The 20,392-nt window shown below is 39.3% G+C and overlaps 1 protein-coding gene and 1 long non-coding RNA gene across 2 annotated transcripts; one reads left to right on the plus strand and one right to left on the minus strand.

Annotated features, from left to right (window-relative positions):
* Window positions 1-550: 550 nt before the first annotated feature.
* Window positions 551-10,945, minus strand: CDCA4 (cell division cycle associated 4). The gene is made up of 3 exons (XM_032235184.1): window positions 10,845-10,945; window positions 7,468-7,622; window positions 551-3,652 (listed from the first exon to the last, which is right to left on the minus strand). Exons 2-3 carry the CDS (start codon window positions 7,504-7,506, stop codon window positions 2,930-2,932), a joined length of 762 nt encoding a protein of 253 aa, XP_032091075.1. The 5' UTR covers window positions 7,507-7,622; window positions 10,845-10,945; the 3' UTR covers window positions 551-2,929.
* A 1,021-nt stretch (window positions 10,946-11,966) lies between these two features.
* Window positions 11,967-18,137, plus strand: LOC116519128. Its single transcript, XR_004256626.1, has 3 exons — window positions 11,967-12,601; window positions 15,953-16,250; window positions 18,098-18,137. It is a non-coding gene; the product is annotated as an uncharacterized LOC116519128 (long non-coding RNA).
* The last annotated feature ends 2,255 nt before the right edge of the window (window positions 18,138-20,392 follow it).

A 20,392-nucleotide genomic window follows, 5' to 3' on the forward strand; every position in this document is an offset into this window, starting at 1 on the left:
GTGGTCACATTTGCAACCTTTCTGCCAGCAATCACTGGGGAAGCTGACTGGAAATTGCAAGTCATGGTCACGTCATACTTTATGCCCACACAATTCGCTTAATGACCACAACTGGAACTTATGTCATCATTATTTTTTTGCTTTATGCCTGTGTTGCTGGTCCCAATCTTGGTCATTAAGGACTACCTGTAGTTCCTTTCTGTATAGAAAATATTGTTTGGACTGTGTGGTAACTTTGTAGCCATTTAATTTATGTCCTTTTTATAGGGTAGTGTTACCATTAGAAATGCGATTTATGACCTCTTTGGAACTGATAATGCAAGAATAAGCATAAAATTCTGTAATGTTATGTTCTTGAAAGGTTCCAATGGATTTTCTCTAAATCCTGTTTTGGTAAATATAACATTTTGCCCTAAAAACAGCAAGAATATTTACAATAAATATTTTCTACTTTAAAACACTTCATTAAACTACTACCAAGAAAGAAATTTCATCAGTCCTGTTCTCATAAGATCAAAATTAGTACACAAAAATTACTAATATCAGAATAGTCATTTCATATTCAACTTTAATATAAAAAGATATTAGTCACTTCCAAATGTTTAAGAAAGATCTCCTTACAAATTATGTGGTCTGACACAAAACTGAATTACAAAATTAGGCAGTACTTGCCAAGATTAAAAAACATACAGTGCTATTTTCAAATTAGCTGTTTCAAAAGCACTTAAATTATTAAGGCCACAGTCATGAAGCTACTTTCATATAAGCTGCCCCATTAAATCTCAGGAAGGGATAATCATGCAAAATGGTCTTAAATTCTAATATATAAACCAAGACAAAGACATTTAATGATGTACACAGAAGACATGGATCTTTATGCATAGAACAGTTGCTTTAATTGTGCATAATGAACCTTACTGGTTAGAGTTAGGGTTAACTTCCTTTACACAAAGATATACTGCATCTATGACATGCTGGGAGAAATGTGTCCAATATTTTGAAATCTATATTTGATCTCAGCATCACCAGAGAAACCATTTTCAAAGAATTTATTTTAAGCAAGCAACCAATCCAATTTTAATCACAGGGAACAAATGCAAAATAGCTAAAATGGCCTGCAATGGTAATAGTTATGTTGATATTGAAGCAAATGTTTATTTTGCTCAAAATAATTGTTTCATTCTTTTTTTCCGTCACCTTGCAATTGTTTTATCTATATCTCCAGTTAACAAGGAAAGAAAATGGGCAATTTATTATAAATGGTATGCACTAGGATTTTTAGTAGATAATTACATGCATGTGAATGTATGTTTCTCTTAAATAATAATTTGCTGAGATAATATGTTTATAAGGACTCAAAGGAATGCACATTTACAGACTGGCAACTAGAACAATTTAAGTTTGGAGAACTTGAAGTCCTCTGTAACAGTTGGTTAGTAATTAGTGCAATAAAGGGGTGTTTTCCCCTAAATATAAAAGTAAATGGTAAACTTCAGCCAATAATTTGTTTGATGACAGAGTTATATAAATATTTATAAATAAAACCCATATAATTTATGCTTGAAGATAACAAAAACATGGCTTGAAGTGAAGTTTAAATGCATCAAGAGTTCCTGAAGCCTATTGGAAGCTCTTCCTCAGATGTTTAGGTTTCAAGAATAACTTGATTTCTAATACTCTACTTCAAGGCTGAATGCCAATAACAGTTCAGCTTGTAGTTAACAATTACACATACTTCTACTCTACTGCACTATGCAGGGGTAGTCAGTTATAAGGGAGAAAAGTCCCTTTTTCAAAACAATTAAAAAATACAACTGCAAATATTTCAAGATATTAAATAAGCAGTTTTGAGACAGAATTCATAGCAAAAATATATCTTCAGAAAATAGCTATAATATTCTGAACACTGATACTTTTTTTAAAAAAATTATAATTTTAAAAGAAAAAACAGAAAAAACTAAGAAAATGAGAAATAGCTGCTTTACAATTTTTCCAAGAGCTCATGTGGTAAATAAACTTACAGAACATAGCATTTATGTGAAATTAAGGAGGGAAAACCGAAGCATTTTCTCTTTATACCAAATTAATTCCATAAAACGAAACAGCAGGCACTAATGCCAGGGGTAGTTAAAAGTTTCTTAATTTGAAATTATTAAGTTTTTGTCGGGCAAACGTAGTCCCTTGAGTAAGATGATATCACTAGAAGCGATGCACTGAAATTTTCAGTTCTGCCCCCTTCTCTGGGGTGGTAAGAAAATACTTCTGGGAAATAATGTACTCATGGTGATCACTTTGCTTCTGAATGGTGGTGGTACAATCTCAAGGTTCTGGTAGGCTGCAGGGAAGCACTCCTAAACTAGACATTATGGGATTTGACTTCATTTGTGGTATTTTAAGGACTGGAGTGTCTTTAACAGTTTCACCCTGCAGTTATGAGATAGGCAAGAAAGAATAATCCTGATATACTAATTTGCCCTTAATGTTAGAAGAGCCTCCTGGTAAGTTAGGCCTCAAAAATAGAAAAATGCATGGTCAGAATACAGAGTACATGATTACATCTAGAGATCTTTTGACATGTCAGTGTGCTGCTGAAAATTAGGGAATTCCCAAAGTAATTTGCGATATATAATGTGTTGTTGTAGATTTAAATTAATTTTTAAAAAGCTTGGGCATGACAATTTAAATGTATGCTTTTGATTATCTCCGGACTGTGGCCACTAAAGTATATACTTAGCAAAACTGAACACTACAAATTATGGGTTAATTTTATAAATTAACTCAATTTTGCAAAATGATGTGAATTGGGGGCAAGCCGGTAAGGGAAGATCACATCCAGGTTTAAGAGAACAAAATATCTCAAAAAGTTTTATTGTTTACAACCTAGCTTCTTCAAGGGATTTTTCTTAGTTTCAAGATTCAACCAGAATCTCTACAAAATGATCAAGCTCATTAAGATCAGACTTACAGTTAGAATTGAATTTGTGGCTCCTTGAGGAAAGGTTTCAAGAACATCACAGTGTCCCATTTTTGTATTGCCCATCATCCCTGTTAATACAGTATCAAGAGTGTAATAAGAACTGTCAACTTCTGAAAAAAGATCTTCAACAGCGTCAGAAGTTTTAGTTTCAAATATTTGATCTAATGATGACTTATGGAAGTTTACTCTATTTTCTGGAATGCTATCCATCTCCCACATGTTTCCCTGCAAGCTTCTGGATGCTTGTAGCACAGCAGGCCTTAAGATGTCTACATTCTCTTGTGATTGTGTGTCCTCAAAATTCTTAGAGAAACCACTATATTCTTGAGCAAGCTTTTCTTCAGTTTGCTCTTTGGAAGAACGACAGAGAATATCTGTTGAAACAAGACGGTCCAGAGAGGCTGGTCCTGTACTCTGAGGATTTATCATCTGCCAACTTCCATCTTGAGTCATTTCTTCTTGGATCTGCCGTACGGTGTTTGCTATAAGCACTGAACGATACAGATTAGGTTCAACAAGCATGTGGCAGAGCTGAAGTTTTACCAATGACATGTCTAGCAGTGTCTGGCGCTGAAGGTTATATGAAGGAATAGCTTTAAAGCCAGTAAAACTTCCTTCAATATCATCTTCACCTTCAATACGTTTCCTCTTCAGTCCACGTACAAACATTGTGTCCTAGTGAAAACAGAAAATATCATTAGTTAACTATCTTCTAAAAAGGCTTTGCATATTAAATAAAAGCTGTTTAACGTAGTGAAAAAAACTTGTACTAATTGTAGGTGCTAAGAAAGCTTTTGATAATTTGAATTGGGAATTTTTGTTTAAAGTTCTGGAAGATATGAATTTTATTAAAGGAATCAAGTTAATATATACATCTGTAAAGACCTGAATATAGTTAATGGTATTTTGACTAAATCATGTGACATATACTATATGTAATTGTAGAAACATTGTCAAAAATGTTAATTTTAAAGTAAGAGTTTGATATATTTGTATTCATAACCATATTAAACCAAGTCAGAAATAATTCTTTTTCTATTTCTTTTTTTTGAACTCTTTATCTATCATTCTTGATCTTTTTTCTTTTTAAAACCTTTTCTTTCTTGTCTTTATCTTTTAACTTTCTGTATTTGAAAATCAATAACTTAAAATAAAAGCAGTTTGGATATGCAATTGATAGATATATACCTTCACTCTGGAAGTAGAATGTCTAAAGAAAGGTAGAAATATTTTACCCTAATTAGCAATAGTGTATAGCAGAGGGTATCAAACTTGGTTTCATTGAGGGCCGCATCAGGGTTGTGTTTGACCTTGGGGGGTGGGGGTGGCCAGGGTGGGCATGGCCAGCTCGACATCACTCATGTTGGGAGTGTCAGTGGTGGCCTGAATGCTCTGCCAGTGAAAACGGGCTCCCAAGCTCCGTTTTCAGCTGTGACACCCATCTGCAACCCTCTGCCAGCAAAAACAAAGCTTAGGAGGGTTGCACATAGTCTTCCCGAGCTCAGTTTTTGCTGGCAAAGGCACTGTGGACCAGTCCTTCATTGTTTCCAGTGTAATAGTTTTTGAGCGATAGCCAGTTTGATGTAATGGTTAAGGCACCGGGCTTGAAATTGGGAGACTGCAAGTTCTAATTCCACCTTAGATATGAAGCCAGATGGGTAACTTTGGGCCAGTCCATCTGTCAGTCATAGAGAAAAGGCAACAGCAATGGCAAACCACTTCCAAAAACCTGCATGGACTTGACAAGGTAGATGTCAGGAGTCAGCCCCAACTTGAGAGCTCAAAAAAAAAAAAAAGTTTGCATTTATGAATTCATTCATTCATTCATTGAATTCTATTCCGAACTTTCAAAAATTAAGATATTGGTGATACCCCATCTTTCTTGTGCAATTTTTTTAAGCCTAAAGTTGTGTGATCAATTTCCCCCATAACAATTGATTTCCATCAAAAGACAGTATCTTATTCAGGATTTAGGCAAGAAAAACAAAATGCACAGGTTCAGCATATGTGATACCTCACTCAATAGTAGTAACTATGAGAGGGAACTTACGAATCCTAGTGGACAACCATTTAAATATGAGCCACCCAGTGTGCAGCAGTTGCCAAAAAAGCCGACACAGTTCTATGCTGCATAAACAGAGGGATAGAATCAAGATCACGTTAAGTGTTAATACCACTTTATAATGTCTTGGTAAGGATACACTTGGAATACACCATGATGTAAAAAAGAATACCACTTTATAATGCTTGGTAAGGCTACACTTGGAATACACCACGATGTAAAAAAGATGTGGACTCCAGAAGAATGCAGAAGAGAACAAAAATGATTAGGGGACTGGAGGCTAAAGCATGAAGAATGGCTGCAGAAACTGAGTATATCTAGTTTAATGAAAAGAAGGATTAGGAATGGCATGATAGCAGTGTTCAAATATCTATTTTATAAAAGGAAAAATATAACTCTTTGAGGTACACTGGACCAAAGCATTTTTCCATTGTCCTACCAGAAAATTGGATATAAAATTCCAAGATGTTCACAGCCAATATCACCTATAGGTAGGAACTGCCCCCAATATACAAAAATGACTGGTTATTGAAGACAAGAATCAGAATATGTAAATGCTGTTAAAGGAATAAAAAATTGATTAGAAGGCAAGAATTCTGAGCAGTGCAACTCAAATACTGAACTATGATAGGGAAGACTGGGTTCAAATCCATTTTTATTCATGGAAATGTATTCTGATTTTTCAGCTAGTCAACTCCAACCTTCCTCAGAGGTATTACTTAGATATGACCCTCCTTTTTCCTCCCTATCACTAAGGGGAGAGGGACTATGATATAGAAAGAAATATTTGAAGAGGACAGCAAAAATATTTTAGCATTCTAAAATAGATAATTCTGACTTAATGACTATTCATTCAGCAACTGTTCAAAGTTACAGTAGCATTGAATGAACAGCATTTGTGACCAGTCACCAAAGTTATGGCTGTTCATGTGATCAAAATTTAGGCTCTTGGCAACCTCTCTGCATTTATGACCATAGAGTGTGCTTCATTCTATGGGGGAGGGGAGGCCCAGTGCAGACTGAGCAAGTGAAGGGGGATGGGGAGGGGCAACATAGGCTGTGTATGGAAGAGAACTAGAGAAAGAAGAGTGCAGCTTAATGCAAGTGCATAGAAGCTTGGGAAAGCAGGGTCTCACACAAGTGCAGGAAGACGGGGCTTACCGAAATGACTTGGGACCTTCTTTGCTGGCTTCCTGATTGGCTTTGCTAGTGGGTAGCTGGCAGGAAAGAACTTAAATGATGAGCATGAGACTCTGGGGGGCTGAAACAGCCAGAACTTCAAGGACTGGTCATAGGCATTATTCACTCATCATCCATGTAACTTTGAACAGGAACTGATCTAACAGATCTTAATATGAGAATGCTTTGTAATATAGAGACAAATAAGTCCTTTTTGCATTATATCTAAACAGACAAGGAAATCAGCGCAATAAATTAACATAGGGTCCCCAACGTCTGGGCTGCGACCACTAGTGGGCTATGAACTATTTGCAACTCGGACACAGAAATGGCAAGCACATGCAACACCACTTGCATGACCAGCGGGCAAGTGTGTGGATGCACACTCCATTTGCGCGAGCGGTGGCGATGTGTGCATGTCGTTCATGCAGAACCATCCCCAGTCCGCAAGGTTGGGGAACTCTGAATTAACACACATCAGATTTTTGGATTAGAGAAGCAACCAGTCAGGATTTTTAAAATTATGTTGAAACAAACTTTTGTATATGCAAAAAACAAAGTGTAATCATATAAACTAAAGCATACCATTATATTGATGAGAAATTGACATAGTGATATGCAAGTTTATAAGTACCATAACAATCCCAATGCCAACTTCTGCTCCTATGGGAGAGATCCAACAATCATTGCTAAATGTTTCTTTTTAATTGTTGGCCTCCTCTGCACATTGAGTGTGGAACTGTTACTCCGCTCTTTTCCACGGTACAGAAAAATATACCATTGTTTCTATTAGTAACATATAGCAATAGCAACAGCAGATTTTTATATACCGCTTCATAGGGCTTTCAGCCCTCTCTAAGTGGTTTACAGAGTCAGCATATTGCCCCCAACAACAATCCGGGTCCTCATTTTACCCACCTCGGAAGGATGGAAGGCTGAGTCAACCCTGAGCCGGTGAGATTTGAACCGCTGAACTGCTGATCTAGCAGTCAGCTGAAGTGGCCTGCAGTACTGCACTCTACCCACTGCGCCACCACGGCTCTTAGAACTAAAACTAGGATCTAGCATGAGTTACAGAATGAAAACTAAACTTTCTGCTTTATGATGCTCCGAAAACCAAGTCTATGTTGGCAGGAAAACATGGAACAAGTGATAAAGTAACAAGTAATTGTTTAATCCATTTTACTTCAGCTTATATACACTCATTCATTTTAGTGAACCTTTGTCCCCTACATTATTTATTACTTACCAATAATGGTGCTTGATGCAGTCCTTCCTCTTCTCCCATTTTATAGAAGATTCCATACAGCAGGTGGTCTAGCACCACCTACCTGAGACCAGTAAGAAGTGTATTCAGTAATTAAATAAAGTATCTGGCATACATTGTGGGGACTTCCGCTGTTCCTATGAACAAAATAATATAAATAAAAGTATGCTAATTATTCCTTTTGGTTATGGTTATATTATATGTTTTATGGAACAATTACATTCAAAACTTTCTTACAACTACTGAATTAGAGAGGTCACTATTATTCTCAAATTGCAGATTGGGAGTGGAAGTCAATATAGCAGAGAGGAAAGCCATGTAGTAACTTCTGTGGAAAAATGCTAAATAGTGTCTTTCTAGTTGAAACTCAGTCCAACATAATGCATAGATTTCCTGCAAGAAATTCATTGTAATAACTGAAAATGTCTTCTATACATCTATATGTGTACACACACACACACACACACACACACACACACACACACACAGTTGAATCATGTTTTAGTTTGCTATTCATTAGTCGTATACAGGGTGGATTTGATTTAAATCATAATTTTCAAAGAGCAACTGTCATCTCTGTCCCGTAGCAGCTCCACCTGACCTGCTGTTGATTCACTGACAATCCCATTCATTTTAATGGAAGGACCGTGATGCAGCAGTGACACAACAAGGTGAGGGATGTGGCAGGCAGATGTGTGGATGCCCCCTAACAGGCGCTGCCATGATGGATCTGAAATGACAGGGGCACTTTAATATTATATTTATAAGCTGCTTAGGTTTCACTTTCATTTTTACTGCTTGTCCTTCTTCCTCACATTTAAGAGCCTGGTGGTGCAGATGCATTTCTCTTCAAACAATCATACAGTTTGTAGTGTACATCGATTTGCCAAACAATGGAATAAAGGAATATTCCTGAACTTTGTTTTATGATTTATCTCATGGTTACTGTGAAATTGTGTGAATGCATCAATGCAGTCTCAGCTTGCAGAGCTTGGATTCATTGAACGAGTTTATCAAAAATGTAAATATTGGAGAATATACATATTTTATATCTTAAATATAAAACTATCTTTAGATAAGATTTTTACTCCAAAAGCATTTTATTAAAATAAATTTTGATATAAATAAATATACCAATTTAAAATTTAAAAATCTGATTTTTTAAAAATGATTTTATCCATCCTGGTTGTATACTCTTAAATGAACTGAAAAATATTCCCCACTTTTCCAAATTATATTATTGCAGAACTAAAATACTATTCACAACTATAGCTTTATCAACCATTTAAATCTTAAAACTTTAAGGATATTGATACTACCAGTTCCTCTTAGAAAATATACCATAGTTACTATGGACTGGGCTCAAATAGTATTAGCAAATAACTGAGGTGAAAAAGGATATTTAAAAGTAACTGAGGGGAAAAAAAATCTAGAATGATTTTTTTGAGCAAAACCATGATAAAAATACAAGATAAATTTTATTGACCTGGTCAACTAAAGTTTTATAATGAACTGACAAATATTAGTCATAGATTTAACATTATGGAAATTGACTTTTGAAAATCAGTAGAATATCTAGGGATGTATGGAATCTAGTGATTAAAAAGTGGGATGAAGATGAGGATTATGATAAATCTTGTCTCATAAATGAAAAATGTGAGCTGGAAGGTAACATAAGCTAAGAAGTTACCAAATTATTTAGCAGTGAGTAGAGACTAGATACAAAACTGGTGTTTTGTTGAGGGGAATTTTAAGGAATTTAAAGTGTTGTTTAGAATTACCAAGATTATATTGCTGGATCCCAGAACAATGTTGTTGGCTGTGATTTTTTATTATTAAATTTATTATACAATGTAAGCCACAATAGAAGGATAGTATTTAAACAGGCATTTTATTATTAAAAAGATGATGAGCAATGAATGGCTTAATCAACAATTATGACTGGTACAGAAAAATGGATAATATAGTAATAAAACTGAGGTACAATGGTTCTAACACAGGCAAAATTACTACACGATTGTTTATTTTTCCATTTAACATAAAAATAGTACAGTATATTACTTAGAACAACTTTATTAAATGTTGGTGAGGACATTTTCATTCAGATGTAACATTATAAACCTAGCATCCTTTTCCCTCAGTTCATATTCTTCCTGTAGTATACAGGAATTTTGGCAGATTTCGATCTCTGATTAATAGTTACGCTATCATGTTCTGTGAAACTAATGAGCTTAACTACATTTTATGAAAGGCAGCTAAATCCAAAGCACTGTTTGAGGCCTGTTTTCTAACTTTACAGTTAGGGGCTGAAAACATTAAATACTGTCAAACAGATGCAAAAGCTAATTTTCTCAAAACAACTCCATTAATGTTCAATCACAGACATGAGTTTGTTTCAACACAGATGGGAGACAAAAGATACCTAATCCTGTGTTCTCTTGAAAACCCATGAACTCCACTTTTTGTTAAAATCCACCTTGTCCTTGTAAAATCTATAAAAGCGAACCATATTGCACAAGAATTTTTTGCCATGAATGTCACTTGAAACTTCAAACCATCAATCAGAGGGGAAATACATGTGCCATATTTCCTTGTGTGAAATGTGTGTTGGGATTAAAAAAAGTTACGATTGTAACTAGGCAACACAAACAGATGAAAATAAACTTTTTCTATCAAGAGGCAGAAGAAAATAATTGTAGAAAACAATGTGACAAAGTTGCTTGTGTGAAAGCATAGGAAAGTTGCCTGTGAAAGGAGACCAGATGGTGAAAGTTCTGAAAGTGGATGGGACGGAGAAGCAGAATCTGAAAGCGCTTGGAGCGTCGGGGAGGCAAAGAAAAAACAAATCAGAAGAAAGATAATTTGGCAGTGACCCTAAAAAAAGTAGCGGAGAAGAAAACATTATACAACGGCCTTCCTTCAACCACTCCCAGACGAGTAGGAACTTTGTTATTTCCTAGTGAGCATGACAAATAACCGCGCTTGGTGGGAATGATGGGGCCTGTAGTCCCACATTTAGAGAATTTCAGGTAACTAAAGGAACTGAAAGAGACGCGGCAGGAGGGAGCCAGAGGCGTATGGAGGAGCTCCTGAGGAAAAGTAGCCGACTGAAACAAGTGAGTTGAAACAAGAAGAAAACTCTCCAAAGCTGCTAAAGGGCGCCGGGAACGAGGGAATGATTCATTCCCTCTCCATCTCCACGGCCGCCATTTTGGAGCCACGGCTCAGTGATCCCGCGCGGGTCCTTCTTCCTCGACTAGCTCAATCACGTTCATTTCCTCCTTTTGCCTCTCGGATTTCGAAACTGGCGGCTCCCTCCTTTCTCTCCCACCGCGACCGTTTCTCCCGTACCCGCTTACCCGCTGACGAAAGCCGACCGCAACACGGAGAGCCCGCTCCTGCTTCAATGATGTCGGAGCCTGAGAAAAAGGGGAGGGACCAACGGCTGCGGAAGCCCCTCCCCCTTTCTTCCAGTTCCCTACTCTGGCCATCTTTTGTAAAACTCCACAAAGAAACGAAAGCCCCGCCTTAGATATCGTCTCGGACTTCCCATTGGGGGAGAGAAGGCATCTGTGCAACTTGTGAGCCCGCCCAGGACAACTTTAGCTTCCCATTGGACAGTAAGCGAGGGAAATCCTTTCTTCTGAGACCAAATGTTCTATTAACCGAAGGAGTGCTGGGCTGCTTACTCTCCCTCTGGCTCCTCCTCCTCGTTGTTTTGCATAGGGCTTATCATAGGGTCTCAAAGTTACTACGGTATTCAGCCCCGCCTCCCCGCGGTTAGGGGCCGGCTGTGTACAGGCGAAATTTAAAACAAATCTGCCAAAGGCCGGCGGGGGCCTTGGCCATCAGGGAGCTGTTGGCGCGGCTCCTTAGGCGCGAGCCTCCTCAAATCGGCGGGACTGATGGCCTAATAGTCCTAACTGTTTCGGCTTTTCGTTCCGCACCTCAATAAACATGCTTGCTCAAGAGCCAAGGTGGCGCAGTGGTTAAATGCAGCACTGCGGGCTACTGCTAGATCAGCAGGTCAGCGGTTCAAATCTCACCGGCTCAGGGTTGACTCAGCCTTCCATCCTTCCGAGGTGGGTAAAATGAGGACCCAGATTGTTGGGGGCAATATGCTGACTCTCTGTAAACCGCTTAGAGAGGCCTGAAAGGCCTATGAAGCGGTATATAAGTCTACTGCTATTGCTTTGTTGTCTCCGTGTAAAACCATGAAGTGGGAGAAAATTACACATGAGCTGCTAAACGCAGATAGCAGATAGTCCGTGCTTCTCTCTTGAAAATTCGGGGGAAAAAAAACAAGTGGAGCTCAGGGTTGAAATGAGGGGCCGCGGTGCTCTCTGGGCTTGGTTGTTTTCTTGCAGACGTTTCTATTACCCAGACTAGGTAATATCACCACTCCTAATGACCAACGCTAGTTTGGGTAATGAAAAGTCTGCAAGAAAACAACCAAGCTCACAGAGCACCGTGGACTCCTCATTTTAACCCTGAGCTACACATATTCTCCTTTATTGGTAAAACGATACCCAACATGCCAGAGTCTAAAATCGGAATCTATAGAAATGTTTCTCCATACTGGCAATTTTAAGATGTGTGGAGTCAGAACTCTACGCGTTTGCCTTAAGCATTGTGTTGTTTTCTATTCCATGCTTTATTTGTTTTGCAATTCCCACTCCTTAATCCTGTTGTGATTCCCTTGGTTCCCCCAAGTGGTTTTGGACCTTTGGCCACAGATGCCTCCATTGGTTCCCACAGGACTGTGTGCTCTGTCTATGGTATTAAAACTTTATAAACACATGAAAGGGAAGCTGGTATGTTGCAAAGCAGCACACTAGCTTCCAGCATTATCTGGACCCATCAGACAGTCTTTCCCCACTGCTGAGTGAACTGCTTTCCCCCCATGCTTGAATTGACCAAAAGCAATAAAGGCAGTCATCATTTAGCAGCCACAATTAGGACAGACAACTCTGTTATTTAGCAAAATGGTAGCTAAGTGAAAAATTATGTGACTATGACTGTACTTATGGTTTTACTTTCGGAGCTTTCCTTTACAATGTCAGAAGACCCCAAACAGCTGGGGGATGACAAAGTAACTTGTCTCACAAGAAACCAGGTGAGAGGACAAATCTTACATTCCTTTCCCCCACTCCCCCACTCTGGTGGAATGCTTATTGGGATAATCAGTAAGCAAACAAAAGCCTTTAGTGTGAAACTGATTAGGGTCTTGTCAGTGTTAGGCAGAAGCTGCAAACTAATTAAGCTAAAGGAGCGGAGTATATTAACTTGCAGTTAGCACTTTTTAGAGCTCCCTTGTGTTGAGGAAAAAAGCAGCTCAGGAAGAGTTAGCTTGTTTAAACAGTCTGCCTGCTCTGGGAGGAAGAGAAAATGTTAAAAATAGGCCAGGCACAGGTCAATTAGTACACAAAAACTTGTACTAATTGGCTGTAAAATGATGAATACATTGGTTGCAAAGTTACTTTTTAATCACCATTGTGACTACACACCGTTCAAGGCAATTGCTAAATGAGGACTACTCACACGAGAGTTTCTGTCTCAGTATTGATTCCCATTCTACCTCTGTTATGTCTATTTAAATACATTAAATACCTGGGCAACTCTAAGAAAATAGGGGAATATAGAACATCATGGATACGCAATAGAAGAAAGATGTTTGAGCCCTGGTTAGATTCAAATGTGGAAAGGCCCATAGATACCATGATGTTGGGACAACCCAGGGTTTTGTTTAGAAGTGTGCCACTTCCCAAGGGCCAAGGGGAAACATCCATTAAAGGATACAGATATGGTAGGCTCAGAGAGCAAGAGGGGATGCTGGAGACCAATCATACTAGTCTTGCTTTATAGTAGACTAGCTACTATACCTGGTGTTGTCCGGGTATTTATTTTTAGGGGGAAAATATCCAGACCAAGCGTAATTTCTAATGTTGGGTTTCCCCCCTTACCATAGGGCACCCCCTTGTGGAGTATTGTGAAGCTATTACCATGGCACCTCCACTGCACTGTATAATAGACACCATTTTACGGCAGTACAGTAGAAGCCATTTTAAGGCACAACAGACTGTATCTTAACAAAACACATAACCCTAGGGGTGTTAGGGGTGTCTTACCTCACAGTATTTTTTTCCAGAGAGTAAGTCATCTGTGTACCAAGTTTGGTTGAAATTGCTTGAGGCGTTCCAGAGTTATGCTGGAACATACACACATACACACACACAGCCATTTCTATAGGTATAGATAGCAGAAGAAGATAGAAGATGCCCACTTTCACTATGCTAGCCATTTCTGAGAATTACAGAAACATTGCCGACTCTTCCAGTAAATTTATACATTTCTGGAACGTATAAAAGATTATTGTTTATTAAATGTATATAGCTGTCCATTTCACATATATGACTCTGACTGGCATACAATAAAATGGTCTGAACTCTGTTTTATATCCCTTGTTTCCTAGTCCCCCCCCCCCCGAACCCTCTCTGTTTGCAGTGCAGAACTTTTGCATTCCTTCTCTTTTCTCCAATATGAAATACATGAAAAAATAGTAACATAAGCGCAAAAGACTCTTGGCACATTTCATGCATACAGATGAGAAAAGAACATCTGTACATTCTTTTTTGAAAAGCCAAGCTTTGCGTATGTGTGGGATATGGCTCTGCCATCTGTGGCCTTCATCCTTTTGTCATGAAACTCAGCATATTCAGCTACCAAAATATTGTCCTTGTGGATCAAAAAGATATTTATTCTGTATATAAATGCATCTAAAGATACTGCCAGCTCTTGTTTCTTTTGTCTCTTTCCTGCACATTGTGAAGTCTCAAGCTGCCAAAGCTGAAAACAAGAGTGTGATAGCAACAAGGCTATTATTAAAATACGATGCAGGCATCTTCAACATTCAAGGTCAAGGAGCAAGTAAGATTAATGGATTTGTCCAGGGGAGACTGGATAGCAGCAATAGTAGCAATAGGGCAAAAAGCCAGGAAGACTATACTGTAGGCTTAAATGACAATTTGATGCAGCCATGTGGCCTCATTGTGATTATATTGCCTCCATCAAATAGGTGTAGTTGAAAATACTTAAATACATGTGGGGGGCTGCTGAGGAGTCACAGGAGAAGCTCTAGCTAAGATTCTGTGCAGTTTGGGAACCCCCAAATCCCACTCCTGGCTGGCCCTGCTCACCCTTCCCTTCCTCTCCCCCAGGAGTCTTCACGCAGCCCGTTTTGGATGCAGGTAAATGAAGGGCACTTGGGGAGGGCGAAAATGGGCCTACCAGAAGTTTGTAAAAGTCAGAAAACAGGCTGGTTCTGGCCTCCAGCAGCCCTCTGGAACCTGGGAAGGCCATTTTCGCCTCCTGGAGGTTGAGGAAAGCCTCCGGAACCCGGGGAGGGCAACCCCTCCCCTGCCATGGTGCAGGAGGCCGACTAAGTCTCGCCCATCATGGCCACACCCATCCAGCAACTGGGCAGAGAACCCCTTGCTAACATCTTTGAAGCCACCCTGAATATTGTCAGTGAGAATCCAAGGCTCAGAGGGAATCCTACATGTCTTAGTCAATGATAACTGGTTGAAAAAAAAAACCAGTGGTTGAAAGAAAATGTCCTTCTGGGTTCAGCTCCAAGTGGGGAAGAAGACACTGGAGGCATGGAGGCTGCTTGGAAAGAGGTTTATTGTTGGACAGGGCCACATGGCTTGAGCCTGACCAGAAAAGGTGATCACATGTTTCAATGTTGATGGAGAAGAAGAGAAAAGCTGAGGAAGGGGCTTGCTAGGCTTTTATACCCTGTTCAGTCCCACCTCATCTGTTTCCTGTTCCTGTGTAAGAAATGTATTCTGACTGGTTGTCAGACTCCCATGGTGCCATGCAGGGGGCTACTCTCTAGGCTGTGATGAGTTCTCAGTTGCCTTGTGGTCAGTTGAGTAATATCCCTTCCCCTACAGCTGCAGTGAGGAGAAGTCTTTATTATGTAAAGTGGGCTAGCTTGGCCATCTTAATGGCCCATTAGCTGGGGATGGGCAGAAAGCTATAGGCAACTATTGTCTTTTAAAACATGTTTCTTTTCACATCCAGAGAAATATTCTGCCTTTTCAATATTCCTAGGATATTTCATTTTTCTGGGAGAGGGCTGGATGATAACTTCCTACAACCAGGTAGCAGCTGATAGGAAAAATTTTGGAAAATCATCCTATAACAAATAGCACTCTGGGTAACCAAAGCTAACTTTTTCTGGACCAGAATTTGTAGCGACTGCTCTTTTTCTCTCCCCTTCCCTCCCTCCCTCCCTCCCTCCCTCCCTCCCTCCCTCTCTCCCTCCCATATTTTTAATTATAACACTAACAATGTTCATGACATTGTCACCTCAAAATTAAACTATGACCTGCTGATTCTTATCTTTAACAATTTGGATAGTGGGAAGCAGTTCAAGGTAATCTTCTCTTTTTCCTTATTCTAGATCACTGCTGAAAGAACAATGAACAGGTGTTGTAACTGTGGCAATGAAGACATGGAGTTTTCAGGAATGGATCCCATTGCCTGTCCTTCCCCTGCAAGCCCAACCAGGGCCTATATTGCAGTGCTGCAGCCATTCTTGCCCTTTTTAATCCCTCTGCAAATGCTGCTGCATGCCAATAAATGTTTAAGATGACTCAAGGATGGATAAGTGAGCCCTTCAATGCAACATTGGGGAAAGACTCTGAGTGAGGATTCTGCTCCCTGGAAGAATGTCATGGGGGCCAGTTCAGCTACAAAAGGTAAGACATCTTGACTTTGGCATTCTCAAGCCAATCAACTTCTTCTTTATATAAATGGAAGGACTTATTCCCATGCAAAGTATATCAAAGTAAGGTAAAAGTTTCTCCTGTCCAATTATGTCCAACTCTATCGGGCAGTGTCCATCTCCATTTCTTAGCTGAGGGGGCCAGTGTTGTCCGAAGACATTTCTGTGGTCATGTGGCCAGAGTGACTATATCGAAGTGGTAACTATTTATCTACCCACATTTGCATGTTTTCGAGCTGCTAGTGTATGTGAGTGTGCTTATATAATCCAAGTTTATGCAATCTAGTTTTAGGCACAAAATTTCTTTCCAGAAAAAAATCAGGGCTATAGTTTCATAGGGCATTGTAGGAAGAGAACTATGTTAGTCCATGGTGGCTAAATATCAGTAACCTGGTAGTATCTTCTCTGATCATCACATTTTATTGAAAGGCATAAGCCTTAGTGAACTTCTCAGGAGTACAGAACATCAACAGGTTTAGGAAGTTGAAGAAGACGTCTTTCTGTGCGATGTTGGACAAACGGTATCCAGATATTTTCAGTGTGGTTCCATCTTCCTTTTTCTTTCTCACTTGCTTTCCTTGGTTTGAGTTGCAATTATCTTACCCTCTCCCCTTTGGACACAGCCTTTGCTAAAAGTGTTGGGTATTCCTTAGGTTGGCTTTGTCTCTTTCTCCAGATTAGGAAGAAGCGGGGTGGGATGGAGGTCTGGGAAGGGAAGAAATACAACTTTTGCTCCAGGGAAACAGGGAGGGGAAGAAAATGAAGCCAGCAGCAACAGCAGCAGCAGCAAATAACTCTGGGCCTGCAGCTTTCCAAATTCTTTGGGAAAGAAGCAGAAGGGGGAAGGACCAGGGAAGGCAGCTTGGAAACTTGAAACAGAAGATGAAGAAAGGGGAATTAGAGTAGGAACAAAAGAAACAGCCCCTGAGTTGGGGGAGGAGACACAAACCAGAACAAAGATACAGCTTTTACCTTGGGGGGGGGGGGGGGAGCTCATGAGTTTAGACAACTAGGAATTTTTTTTTTGCACCAACTGTGGATGCTGAGGTTAATGGAGGCATTATTCTTCACTACCCCCAGTGAAAACAAGCAGGTTAAAAGCAAATCAGAGCAAGCAAGCAGAGTGATTTGGTCCAGATGCTAGGCAGAACAAACATGAATGAATCAATACAGCAGAATCCAACATAATAGCTAGTTAAAGGGGTTGGTGTGAAATGACCAAGTCATGAATAATTTGGATGCAAATATACAGGAAAAAGTTAACACATTATATGAAAACATTTATCCATTCTTAATGAAAGGGGTAGAAGATTAGGAAGGCAGACAAGGGCTCCTGCAGCAAATGGACTCTAGTGCTTTCCTTCAATCTGTGCACTGACAGACAAATATGTTGTCATACTGGCATAAATTGCGATATGCTGCATTTGTACTGATTACAACATGCAAAGTACTTTTGAATAATTTTCATTTTTGCATAACCATCAGAGATTTTCTGGTAATAACAAAGATGTGGTTTGCCACTACCTTCTGTGATTTTCCCCTGCCCCACACAGTTTTTACTCTAGGTTACCGCGTACTATTTCCTGGTCCTCTTACACATTTTGACTGTTTAACTTTTCATATCTAATCAACACTTTTAATAAGATAAAAACTAACACAAGCTAGTATAAAGCAAGGAAGAAAAAAGAAAAAGACATCAAAGCCAAAAAGTGAAAGAAAAGCAAACAGTGAAAGAAAAATAGAAAAGAAAGAAAAAAGATAAAGAAGTGGCTTCAGATATAAGTATTAATATATTTTAACTTTCTCTCTAAATGTCTACAGATATTCTCAGTCATCCAAGTCATGGTTGTCCCAAAGGTGCTTTTTTCAAGTGGCAACTGGACTTTCTGTTTTTTCTTTGAAGACATTTCACTTCTCATCTGTTGAAAGAAATGTCCTTCTGGGTTCAGCTCCAAGTGGGGAAGAAGACACTGGAGACATGGAGGCTGCTTGGAAAGATGGTTTATTGTTGGACAGGGCCACATGGCTTGAGCCCTGAACAGAAAAGGTGATCACATGCTCCAATGTTGGTGAAGAAGAAGAGAAGAGGGGCTGAAGAAGGGGCTTGCTAGGCTTTTTTATACCCTGTTTAGTCCCACCTCTCTCTTTCCTGTTCCTGTGTAAGAAATGTATTCTGATTGGTTGTCAGACTCCCATGGTGCCATGCAGGGGGCTACTCTCTAGGCTGTTTTGAATCCAGATATGAGTTCTCAGATGCCATGTGGAGAGTTGAGTAAAAGGCCAATTATTATCATGCCTTTCTATAGCTGCTGCTGAAGTCTTTATTATGTAAAGTGGGCTAGCCTGGCTAGTCTTAATGGGCCTATTGACAAAGTGGGGGTGGGCAGGAAGCTACAGGCAACTATTCTGTCTTTTAAAACATGCTTCTTTTCACATCCAGAGAAACATTCTGCCTTTTCAATATTTCCTAGGATATTTCATTTTTTTCTGGGAGAGGGCTGGATGATAACTTCCCACACATCCAAGAAGCTTTTCCAGCTCTCTCTCTCTAAGGTTGCATCATATTGCTCTTATTTATATGGTCTAATTGGTCTAATGGTCTAGGCATTAAAACAACTCTGTTTAACTTCAAGATCAAGCAAAGTCAGTTGAGTGCTGCAGCCTGTACCTTACCTGCTACAAAGATTTCTCCCATATTATTTGTGATTCACCCACGGCCACCATTTTGCTAGCCAATTACAGACGATACGGTTTCCAGACTGGAAACCATGAGACCACATTGTTGTTTATATTGCCACCAAAAGTTGTTTCTGTGGGTTAGAAATAGAATTAAATAGAAAGAGATACAGAAAGTTAGAAAATAGAAAGGGGCATGCTAATTTTCTTTGCACAAATGATAGGTACCGTTAGTGAAATAAGATAGCTTTGGGTGCCATCTGGTGATCACATCTCCACATTGCAGCTGAAATAGATGTTAAAAAAAGATCTATTTCTCTTTTAGCACATGAACCAATATTATAGTTCAAGACTAGCACCTAGGCAGCTGGAATAATATTTTGAGGAACTGTGATTCAGTGAACATTCAATGAATAATGTATCAACAAAGTGATTAATAGTAAAGGAAATTTTCTGTGTGGAAAAAACATCAAAGCATCATACTTATTAGAGAGAGTAGGAGGTCACCATTGCCATTTATACCTTGACTACTAGAAATTCATGCATTATTCCAAAGCAGAGTTTTATACAATTACTATGTGGTGCAGTATTAGAGAAGAAAGAGTTGGGTTAAAGTTTTCTGAGTGAAACTGAACCAGTGGCTATTCTAGCTGAATTTGTATATATAATTCTGCAATCTTAGAAATAAGGATAGGATTAAATTTGAGACTCGTCAAGATTTAATTCCAGGCTGTGGGCAGAGTTTGCCCACAGTGTTGCATTTTAATCACTGTGCCAAGGCAATGTTCTGAGAATGTCTAAACCTACAGAAAAGATGTCTAAGGGGAAATATGTTAGCATCATGAATTCTGTGAACAGTAGCCACATCGAAGTAGATCTAATCATTATTGCATCTGGGGGCTGCCTAGGTTAAGCAATGCTGGTTTAACCAAAGCCTTTTGCAGGAAGCAAAGGGATGTGGTGGCACAGTGCCTAAGACACTGAGTTTGTCGATCAGAAAGGTCGGTAGTTTGGCAGTTTGAATCCCTAACGCCACGTAACAGAGTGAGCTCCCGTTACTTGTCCCAACGTCTGCCAACTTAGCAGTTCAAAAGCATGTAAAAATGTGAGTAGAAAAATAGGACCCACCCTTGGTGGGAAGGTAACAGTGTTCTGTGCGCCTTCTGCGCTTAGTCATGCTGGCCACATGACCACAGAGGCATCTTCAGACAAGGCTGGCTCTTTGGTTTTGAGATGAGCACCGCCCCTAGACTTGGGAACGACTAGCAGATATGTAAGAAGGGGAACTTTTACCTTTACCTTTGCAGGAAGCCAAGAGAAGTTGGGGTTGATCTAAGCTCCAGCTAGTCAGCCTGGCTTGGCCCCTTGTAAAAAAAAGATTTTTTTTAAAGAATTGTAAACCACCCAGAGTTGCTCTGTGGCAAGATGGGTGATCAATAA

The sequence above is a fragment of the Thamnophis elegans genome, chromosome 1 (genome assembly GCF_009769535.1).
Source record: "Thamnophis elegans isolate rThaEle1 chromosome 1, rThaEle1.pri, whole genome shotgun sequence".
Classification (NCBI taxonomy): domain Eukaryota; kingdom Metazoa; phylum Chordata; class Lepidosauria; order Squamata; family Colubridae; genus Thamnophis; species Thamnophis elegans.

What these genes read in the sequence shown, in the direction of transcription:
- CDCA4 (XM_032235184.1), bottom strand. Translation starts at nt 7,506, where the DNA reads ATGGGAGAAGAGGAAGGACTGCATCAAGCACCATTATTG. An exon ending in TGCATCAAGCACCATTATTG is followed by an intron (nt 3,653 to 7,467) that starts GTAAGTAATAAA and finishes TGTTTTCACTAG; the next exon opens with GACACAATGTTTGTACGTGG.